Source organism: Corylus avellana, chromosome ca2, assembly GCF_901000735.1.
Source record: "Corylus avellana chromosome ca2, CavTom2PMs-1.0".
Taxonomy (NCBI): Eukaryota; Viridiplantae; Streptophyta; class Magnoliopsida; order Fagales; family Betulaceae; genus Corylus; species Corylus avellana.
In genome coordinates this window covers 1,910,463-1,921,163 of record NC_081542.1, presented here as the reverse complement: position 1 = coordinate 1,921,163, position 10,701 = coordinate 1,910,463, and the positions used below count along the sequence as shown (strand labels likewise).

At 35.1% G+C, this 10,701-nt stretch overlaps 2 protein-coding genes across 2 annotated transcripts; both read right to left on the bottom strand.

Moving 5' to 3' along the window:
* Positions 1-715: 715 nt before the first annotated feature.
* On the bottom strand, positions 716-4,092 carry LOC132170801 (peptide methionine sulfoxide reductase A5). The gene is made up of 4 exons (XM_059581911.1): positions 3,773-4,092; positions 2,308-2,420; positions 2,079-2,223; positions 716-1,335 (listed from the first exon to the last, which is right to left on the bottom strand). The coding sequence occupies exons 1-4, from the start codon at positions 4,046-4,048 to the stop codon at positions 1,138-1,140; spliced, it is 732 nt and encodes a 243-aa protein (XP_059437894.1). The 5' UTR covers positions 4,049-4,092; the 3' UTR covers positions 716-1,137.
* A 947-nt stretch (positions 4,093-5,039) lies between these two features.
* Positions 5,040-6,797, bottom strand: LOC132172490 (large ribosomal subunit protein uL2). The gene is made up of 2 exons (XM_059584001.1): positions 6,291-6,797; positions 5,040-5,542 (listed from the first exon to the last, which is right to left on the bottom strand). Exons 1-2 carry the CDS (start codon positions 6,728-6,730, stop codon positions 5,200-5,202), a joined length of 783 nt encoding a protein of 260 aa, XP_059439984.1. The 5' UTR covers positions 6,731-6,797; the 3' UTR covers positions 5,040-5,199.
* Positions 6,798-10,701: the final 3,904 nt, after the last annotated feature.

Below are 10,701 nucleotides of genomic sequence, written 5' to 3'. Positions count from 1 at the left end.
TTTTTTAATATGACGTGACTTGATGAGCAGCACTTAATTGGACCCAAAAAAAAAAAAATAATAATACACGGAAAGACATAATTAAAAATTGCGAAAACTTGAGCATCCAATTTTATGATTTAAAAATGGTGCGTTTACTCATGAATTTATTTTATATTCACCAAAGAAAAAAATATTATGAGTTTGTATCATTTACAAGACCTTGTGCAATTCATGAATTGATTCATGTTGTGTCTATAAAACTGTCAATACTCTCTTTAATTTTTATAAAATTATAAAAGTCAGTCTCTCCTCAAAATTGAGCTAAAAAATTTCATTCACTACGATAATAAAATTATATTAATAAAACATGTGTTTTTTCACATGCTAGCATTGCTAAGAGACTTCTTTATAGAATCAACAAAGTTGGAGAAAATTTAATTAAAAATTAGTAATATTATTTATTAAACTGTTATACAATTAAAATAAAGTGACAATGAAAGTGAAAATCATTTGTATAAAAGTCGCATAACAATTTACTAAATACCATTATTCATTAAAAAAACATGTTACTAAAAAAACACGTGTTTCTCACATTCTAATAGACATGGTAATTTTATACACTTTGTTGGAAGAAAATCTTTCAACTTGATTTGAAGGAAAACTCTGTCAAAATCTAAAATTTTATCATTGTAGATACGTCAAATGATGTGTAAACTACATCACGTCAGGTTAATAGACAAAATAGAGGAATTTCTTTCAATTTAGTTTGAAGGAAAAATCTTTTCCTTTTCAAATGACTATTTAAATTACACCAAAAGTGACCCAAGGCCTATGTCTAAGAATCACAATCACGATCATGCAAAAAGAAAGAGACACAAACACAAGCTAATAATAGTTACACGGCCAAAAATTTCCCGTAGAACAACCATCAAGGTACATATGAGGTTAAAATCTCCATCAACCAAACACCCCTGATACAATTTCAAGGAGACTCAGATACCAGCTCGTTGAATCAATGAACTCAGCCGGCTTATCTCTCCCACAGCTTGAGATTCTCGACAACACAGCTCGGAAAACAAGCAAATTGATTGTTGCAACATAGCTAGAGCTTGTCAGCTGAAGTATAGTCATCTAAAGTTAGGCCCCAAAGGCAAGCTACACTTCTCTTAAAATAGGCCAACCCTTTCTCATAATATCATTTATCTTTGCATCAATCTGCTTCTGAATCGTTGGAGGGCAAAGGACTGCAGCATAGCCGTTTAGTTTTGCAGCCAGACTTGATCTCTCAAGCTCCTCTTCCGGTAGATTTCCAATTAGCTGAAGAAGGAAGGGATTTCGCTTGAGCTCAAATTTCTGCAGATTTTAAGAGATGAAATGTTGTTCAGTCATTCATTACAGATTGTTGAAATGAATGTCCTCAGAAGCTATTTCGGAAATTACCAATGCTACATCCAGTAGAAAAGAATGTCCCCCCCCATCTTTCAGAGTTAAAAACAAAATCCCAGCACTGACTATTTTTTTCAATGAATGTTAAGAAGTATATTGAGTAGTGATAGTGGAGGTTGTACACAAAACTACGGCAGCATTATCTAAAGAATTCACTTCAAAAAGGCACAGTTATATCATGTACCCAACCACAGTGAGACTGTCACAAGCCTTTTTCAGTGTCATGGTAAAATGAATAATTTCCGCATGTTTGAATCCTCATACTATTCCAAAATTCAGATGCTAAACCTATCCACTTCTATTTATGATCGCCTGATATATGATGGATCGATTGAACATAATCTTTTTCACGGTTTCATAAATAAAAAAAAGTAGCTAACCAAATTCAGGAAGTTCATCTTCCTGCTTCAAATTTCTCATTCCTAAACTTTAAAAGACACATTTTGTACAACCACGTCTATCATAATCCAACTGTACAATTCAAATTCACGGCCCATTCAAGCTTATATTCCGACAAATTGGAACACATTTTGCTCTTAAATACCAGAAACCTAGGAAGACTTCAAACTTTTAGAGGATTTAAAAGATTCTACAGTAAGATCAGACACAAATTTGTATTAAATAAGACATACTAACTGAAAATACTAAACCTGATGTTCAGGCTCTGCAGGATAAAATGTTCCAAGCTGTTGAATCTGAGTAGTAACAAGGCTGATCTTTGACTTAGTTTGCTCTCTTTCTTTGCTTATAGCAGCCAATCTAGATTCTTCAGTTCCATTAGTAAAAATAATAGATCTGTTAACCCATGGAAAAAGTTCACTAGTAAGTATGAGGTCTGTTTGAAGTAAGAATTCTGCTTTTGGAGGTCATCGGTGTTACCTGTACTGAATACCCACATCAGGGCCTTGCCCGAATACTTGCCTAGAATCATGACTGGACCAAAAGACCTCCAAAAGTTTTCTGAAATTAATCAGCCTGGGATCATATTCAACCTTTACAGTATTCAGAAAAACCATATCAGACAGGCTTCCATAACATTCAAAAAGAAATAGAAAACACAATGTAATAAATTCAAAGTGAAAGGCACATTGCAATAGTCATATGAAAGCTAATGAGACAAGAATCCTTATTCAAAATCCAGAGTAAACGTAGCTCCACCTGCCAGCCATGTTACCTGCCTAAATGAATAAAACTGGCTATCCCAAACCCACTACATCATATACTTTTTACACAAGCAAGAATTCAAAAACTACCAACAAAATCTAGACTATTCGAGGCAGTGGAAGACTGAAATTTCTAGAATGTAACTCAAATTATTTATTGTAAAGAGTACTAATAAAGGATTGGTCAATTTGAGGCATTAAAACACCTGGATATGTACAACAGTATCATTTAAATAAAGATGTCACACAAAGTCCGTTTCGTTTAACTGTTCCAAAATATGGAATTTGAAAAAATATTGGTTTCAAAATATAGTTAATGAAAACAAGATTTTTAAAAAAGTAGTTAATTGTTTGGAAAATCTATGGTTTGAAAAAAATAGTGACTTAAACTACCCACTAAAAGCATGATTTTTTAAAAACACGCTCATTGCCTACTACGTGAAAATGTGGATTTTTTTACGTTTTTAAATTGTCATATTTTTCAAATGCATTCCCAAATGGGATACTTTCCATGATTTTGTTTAAAAATGCACCTTAGACTTGCGAAATAGAAGGGCCAAACGCACTCAAAGTATAACTACTAATTATAATTCATTTCTCGAGCTTAAAGAAGACCAGCATGATACCCATGTAACCACACGCGAATAAGCATCAGCTGAGAGGCCAAGGCATCTAAAACCATTCGAGAACAAGCAGTGGAAAAAGATCAGCTATCCATTGATCTCAACTCCATCTTACACAGTGCACAAAGAATCAGAATAATCAATCATTTCACACTCAAGCTGTCCGGCCTATAAATCATATCAAGAAACCAACCCAACAAAACGCGAATTTCGTCTTAATTCCCCAGAAGCTAGTGTCGATCCCTATGGGCCATTAGTCTAGAAATTCCACCCAAAAAAAGCGCCTAATCCATCCAATATCATCAATTTCTGAATCACTCAATGTGCCACAACCTCAAATTCTATACAATCCTTCCCAAAATGCTTCTAAAAGTCCCATCGTAGAGAATTATACAAAAGAAAAAACACTACACGCCCTTGATTCCAATCTCAGAAATAAACAATTTCAACTATAAAAGCCTGCCGGCTTATAAATCGAAAAGCTTAAAGCCACATTATATTAAACACACACAACAATGTCCCTAAGAATTAAGAAAGGGAGTGCGTGAAAGGCGAGACCTGGACGGACTCGGCGTGGTCGCCCAAGCTTCTGTACTCCGGGTTGAGTTTGGATCCGCCGGCGTAACCCACGGTGGTCCTTACGACGCCGTTGAAGCACCCGAACACGGCCTCGGATCTCCAGAAACATCCGAGAGCGAAAACCGCAGTTTTCAAGGGCTGGCCGCTTGGCGGGTCCCTCGCGGGTTCGGAGATCCGATCCGGGACTCTGATGCAATGAGCTTTGTCGGCCACAGCGAGGGTCAGGACAACAAGGGTTAATAATACATAAGCCATTGGTTTAATCTCAGAGAGAGAAAGAGAGAGATCACGAGAGACGGTTATATAACGACTAAAAACGGGCTAAGGAGAAATAAAACGAGTTAAGAGAGAGCCATTTCTTTCTTTTCTTTTTTTTTTCTTTTCTTTTTTTTTTTTTTTTTGTGGAAGGGCTTCTGTCTCTGATTTTATAATGTAAATAGGTATTTGTTATTTTTAAAATATGATAAAATAGAGTAAATATTGAAACGATAAATATTAAGTGGATAAAAATAGTAAATACTAATGAGGTAATATTCACACAATTTTAGTTGAAAACAATTATTTGGATTTGGGAATATATTTACATGATTGAACATCTCCAAAGTTATAGTTAATCACGATCCCTTTTTGTAAGCCTGCATGCCGTAGTGTTCTTTATAGCTTAAAAATTTTCCACCCCATCCTATGATGGCAGAGACAAAGAGCTTCACTTTCCTATTTAGTAACTTTCGTTTTTGTTTGGCCCCTGTTTGGTTTACTTGGTCTATTAGATGTTACAATGAATTACTCTTCCACCATACAGCTTAGCCTCTTCCCAATTATCAGTTGACTTCATATGATTTACGATCTTCTTTGTTTATCTTTTCTACCCTTCTTCCTCTTCCCTTTCCCTTTTTCTTCTAAGTTTGTCGCTTGTTCCAAAATTCATGATAAAATTTTGCAGGTAAATGACCAAGATAAATGCTGCATTGCATATGAACTGCCCTTAATTTCAGAGCATATTCCCCGATTTTAATTAAACGAGAGTACCTTAACAAGACCCAAACCCGACCCTCCAAGAATTTAACACCCCTAGTATTCCCTAACCCAGGGAATATTATGTACTTAAAAACGATACAGTATATCCTGGAGTTTCTGGGGGAACCATTTTAACTGTAAAAAGTTATGCAGATCTCACAATGATGGGATGAGACTCCCATCATCTATTCATCAGAAATTCGCATTTTTCTTTTACTAATTTCGAGAATGAATAAAAACCAAACGTCATTAATAAAACATTACGACAATCCAAACAAAATTCCTTCAACAAAGTTCACCATCTGAATATTAATCTATGAAGGCAAGATGCAGAAGATCTCGAACACACAATCAAGTAAAATGTAGATTCTCTTATCAGACTAAATTTCTTAAGCCTTATCAGCTTTAGCAGCAGTAGCAGCAGCCTGTCCTCTGAGCCGACCGGTCCTCCTTGCAGCAATAAGACCAACCTTTTGACCAGGAGGTGCATCACGCCTGACAGTGCTAGCATGTCCAATATGCTGGTGATTACCTCCTCCGTGAGGATGCTCCACTGGGTTCATTGCCACACCACGTACCTTAGGCCAGCAGTTTCTCTTCACTCTGAACTTGTGGTAAGCATTACCAGCCTTAAGAAGGGGCTTCTCAGTTCTCCCTCCACCTGCTACCTGCCCGATCATAGCTCGGCAGCCGCTTGGACAAATTTTCTTCGCACCGGATGGGAGCTTGACCCTGTTAAAATGAATAAATAAACAACCAATGATAATGAAATCGATAATGAAATATAGACAACTATGTTGTCAGCTAAGCAAGCCACTATATCAACCTCAGACTTCAAAAAAAAATTAAGTAAAAAACATGGAACTACAGAAAGCCAGGATAAGACATATACACGTCCATAACCACTAGAAAATGCATCTCAATATTTATGGTACAACAATATAAGAACTCATCAGGAATCGGGAAAAACATAGTCTATGAAGAGAAGATGACAAATACATAATCCCAGTTTGCAAATTAGTAGCATTCAATCATCGCAACAAGATGGAGGGAAAAAATCGCTCAGCATCTTATAAAAATATGGGACTGAAGTGGTACACCTACGATTCCAATACCCTTTGCTTCCCTACAATCTCTTGAACCAATCACACTAATCACAAGCATTTACAGAAACACCAAATTGCAAGTTGTAAAATCTGTGCATTGAATTTCAAAGAGCTCAGCGCATCAAACACCAGCCATAGTAGTAAACGTAACTAAACAGCAGATAACAGACTAAACAGAAGGAGATTGTATATATTTTGTACCTTCCCAAGCAGCAAGAGCATTCGCAGAAACTACAGATACATATAGCTAAAGCAATTCATGCCACAACAACGCTAATACCCAATACCCAAATCATCAAGATTCATACAGATCAAATCAACAGAATCAATCCACAGATTCCACAACTATAAATCAATAAGAGAGAGAAAAAGACCTGGTGGTGTCGTTATCAGGGTTGTGGCTGATAACAATAGCGTAATCCCCAGAGCACCTGGCAAAGACCCCACGGTCCCCAACGTGGTGCTCAACGTTGCATACCACAGCTCCTTCGGGAATGGATCTGAGAGGCAAGACGTTTCCGACCATGAGATTGGCCTTTCTCCCGCAGTACACGAACTGGCCGGTGTACATGCCCTCGGCAGCGACGAAAAGCTCGTTTTGCTTCTTGTAGCGAAAGGGGTGACGGAAGGTGACGCGAGCGAGCGGGGCTCCGCGGCCCGGGTCGTGCACAATCTCTGTGATCACTCCCTTGAGGTAGCCGTTTCGCTCCCCGAAGTCGAGACTGCGGAAGCGGGCCGGGCCCTTGCGGTGGTGGGTGTGGGACTTGAAGACAGACCCCGCACCCTTACGCTGAGCACGAATGACACGACCCATTGGTGAGCAAGCTCTGGTGGTGTAGCGGCGGGGATTTGGGGAAGGGGATACAAATGGGGACTAGGGTTTGGAGTTGAATATATAGGTGGGTTGTGAGGGCAAACGGCATCGTTTCTGTAGAGTTGTAGGGTTTTGCCAATGTTCCCCAATGACAAAACTACCCTTAATAAAAAAAAAAAAAATTTAAAAAAATACTATAACTTCTAAAAAAAAACCTAAAACTAAAATTATAAAAAATAAATAAATAAAAAGTCTAAGGGGTGGCCAAATTTTTTTTAAAAAATTCATTTTTTATAAGAAAAAAAAATTGATTTTATAAAAATTGAAAATTTGGATTTTATATATATATAATAAAATTTCCATTTAAAAAAAATTAAAAATTTTCATTTTCAAAAAATTAATTAAAAAAAATCTTTTTTTTTTTAAAATAGGGTAAAGTCCACTTAACTCCTTCAAACTACTACCCTAATGACAATCTACTCTTCAAACTATTAATTGCGACAATTTACCCCCATAAACTAGTAAAGCTACCAAAACAATGACAATGTACCCCTACTTTTAACAAAATGATGAAATTATCCTTACTAAAATAAAAACAAAAATACTAAAATTTATTTTTTGTTTCAAAATTTTAAGGGTATTTTTGTCTTATTGAAAATTATATAGGGGTAATTTCGCCACTTTGCTAGTATTGGGGGGTACATTGTCATTGTTTTGATAGTTTGAGGGGTAAATTGTGGCAATTGATAGTTTGAATGGTAAATTGTCATTGGAGTGGTAGTTTGAGGAAGTTAAGTAGACTTTACCCAAAAAATTAATAATTTTTTTTTCTCGAATTTATAGGAATATTTTTGTCTTACTGATAAATATATTTTTATCTTTTTGTTAGCCTTAGGGGACATTAACAATGCTTTTGTAGTTTGAGCAGACATTGTCACAATTGAAAGGTTGGGAGGACATTGTCAATTTGGTGGTAGTTTAAGGGGTACGTACACTTTACCCATTTTTTTTATATAAATATTTCAAATATATATTTTAACTATATATTCGAAACTAGGGGTCATGGCCCTGCCCCATATAGTTCCGTCCTTTAGTTTTGGATGTGTATTTGATTTTGATCTCTTTTCTTTTAAGCCTCCTTGCAGCAGTTGCCCTCCCTTTGAGCTATAGAAACTTTCTTAACCAATAATATTCCTCACACCGATTGTATACCTTACTGAAAAACAATATAAAATCTTTTATTCAATAATGTCCAGAAGATATTAATCACATCCTCCCCCTTGTGGTGATCAAAGAGTCTCTTATACATTGGACGGGTTCATCAAGCAACCCAATCGAGGGACCTTGGAATTAGAATTTTAGGTGAGGAAAAACTGCAAAATTGTGATAATGATCAAATACATTTACCAAACAAATAGATTTACCAACACGACCATTTGATGCATAATGATCACAACAAATACATTTACCAACACACACATTTGATGCGTTGTTCAACGAATGGATCATTCAAACTTTACTTATTTTTCACTATAAATAAGTAGTTTCTTATTCCTATCAAAGCCATCAATCTTCCACCCCACTCCAAAACAATCAACTTTCTTACTCCCTACTCCCTTTCCTCTTAGCTATGAATTCCAAGACTTTCATGTTAAAAATAAATGCTTATATCGATTTTGTCAAAGTTCTTGAACTCACTGACCGTACCGGACAAATTTACAATTTCAAAGTTCGATTCTCTTTTCATTCTTTACTATATTTTTAAATATAGTTTTTGTTTTGTAAAATATATACACATGAAGAAATGGTTTAATTTTTAGGTACAATGTGAGAAATGCCAGAAGATGGATTATGTGAGTGGTTGCCTAGGGTCAACCTTTAAGCAGAAGGTTTGTTTTATTTTATTTATGTTAGTTTTTGATTTGTTGTAGTTTTCCTACTTTAATCATTTGTTTGATTTGTATTTGTGTTTTTGTTAGTGCCCAAGTTGCCATCAGAAGCACAAATGGAGATTTGTTCTGTCAAAGGCAAAGAACGCTGGTTTTTGTCGTGACAATTTTACGAGCAAGAGCTTCGTAGACATTATTAAACTTGAGTGTTTTGGAGCAAAACCCATAGACTTCTCGACCGGCAAGTTTTGGAAAATAACAACGGTATTAGTTTTGTTTATTTTATTTCTATTTTCCATAACTTTGTTTCGAAAATGTAAACAATTTTTTTATATATATAATTTATTTTGTTTGAAATATTATATTTAGGAAAACGACGAAGTTTTCGAAGATGTTGATCTCTCTGAACAATGGATGCATAATTACAACGGAAAGGCAGCCATCGTTAAGAAGCTAACGGCAGTTTTTATTGAAAATGGGGCTGCTAATACAGTTCCCAATGAGGCAGCAAAAGAGTTTGCTAATGAGGTTAAGAAGTAGCCTCCTAGTGACGCTGTTAACGTCACATTTTCCTAATAAGTTGGCTGCTATGTGAGCCAAATTAATCTAAATTAGCAATCTAAATTATCTTGTTGCAAACTTAACTTCGTAACATTTTGTTTTTTGTTTTTGTTTTTTTGTTTTTTTTTTTTTTTTTGTGAGTTATAAAATCTTAACTACTAATTTAAGTTTTATACCATCTTGATTTATTTAATTATCTCATTTTCGTTAGATAGAAATTATCTTGCCGTTTAATTAAAAAGGAGATAAACTTAGGTTTGTAACAATATAGTTCATGCATTGTTTGTTAACAGCATGCATTGTTCATTTTTGAATATGTCATGCAACTTTTGTGTAAATAACATACTAATATTCTTTAAATCTTTTTATAGCATGCATTGTTTAACAAAATGATCATTCAAACTTGACTATAAATAAGCAAGCAGTTTCTTATTTGTATTAAACCATCAATCTTTCTCCCCACTCCCAAACAATCAACTTTCAGACTCACCCTTCCCAAGAGGTAGCTCAATCGGCTTGGACCACGCTTAATGAAGCGGAGGTCACTAGTTCGAATCCCCCTCCCCCCTCTTGTGCGAACATGTCAAAAAAAAATAAAAAATGAAGGCTTTCATATATAGGAAACCGCTTAATTAAATAATAATAAATATATATATCATCCCGATTGACGCTTTTACCTAATCATGTACGCATATTTACAATTTTACCTTCCTACTAAAATAATAAAATAAACCAACGTTGCCACATTCGTAAACTGGTAGCCAAAAGCTATTATTGTTTCCATTTCTGGGTCTTCAACCCCAACCTCCAAGCACTCTCCAACAATCCAGTCACTACTGGAGGAAGAATGGTCCAACAAATATCACGAGAATCCACAATTTGCTTAAACAACCCCATAAGAGCAGGTGATATTATAACCACAAGAAAAAAAAAATTCAAAAGCATGGAAACTAACAGCAAATAACGAAAACCCATATAAATTCACAACATATATAGTACTACTAGTTACATTGAAAAATAAACATGAAAATTTTATTATGTATGATAAGTTGATGAATGCCTAGGTAAATCTAGCAAGACAATTCATCATCTATAATATTTATTTAAAGTAGAAACAAACACGAGAAGAATCAAGTCAAATGATTATATAAAACCATTCAAAAGTCACAATATGCTAAACAAATTCAAAGAACTATTCATTCTATAAAAGATACTATTTTTATAATCTTTCCGTACGCACATTCTCTACAGTTCTTGATCTCATCAAATCATAAGACAACGCAGATCCTTTCATATAATGAAGGTTCTCTAATATTTTTGCATTCTCGAAAAAATACTTGTTTAGAGGCTCTTCTTCTATAGATCCTCTAAAATTTTCAATCTCGATAGTCTTTAGGCAATGTCGCCAACATAGATCTGGAAGAAGTTTGCAACAATTGAGATTTTCCAATTTGTCAATAGGATTTCCGTATGAGAACTGCAATATAAGCGCACAGTTAGGAACACTATAATTAGAAATGC

What these genes read in the sequence shown, in the direction of transcription:
- LOC132172490 (XM_059584001.1), bottom strand. Translation starts at nt 6,730, where the DNA reads ATGGGTCGTGTCATTCGTGCTCAGCGTAAGGGTGCGGGGTCTGTCTTC. An exon ending in CCTGATAACGACACCACCAG is followed by an intron (nt 5,543 to 6,290) that starts GTCTTTTTCTCT and finishes TCATTTTAACAG; the next exon opens with GGTCAAGCTCCCATCCGGTG.
- LOC132170801 (XM_059581911.1), bottom strand. Translation starts at nt 4,048, where the DNA reads ATGGCTTATGTATTATTAACCCTTGTTGTCCTGACCCTCGCTGTGGCC. An exon ending in ACCACGCCGAGTCCGTCCAG is followed by an intron (nt 2,421 to 3,772) that starts GTCTCGCCTTTC and finishes AATACTGTAAAG; the next exon opens with GTTGAATATGATCCCAGGCT. An exon ending in CTGCAGAGCCTGAACATCAG is followed by an intron (nt 1,336 to 2,078) that starts GTTTAGTATTTT and finishes TAAAATCTGCAG; the next exon opens with AAATTTGAGCTCAAGCGAAA.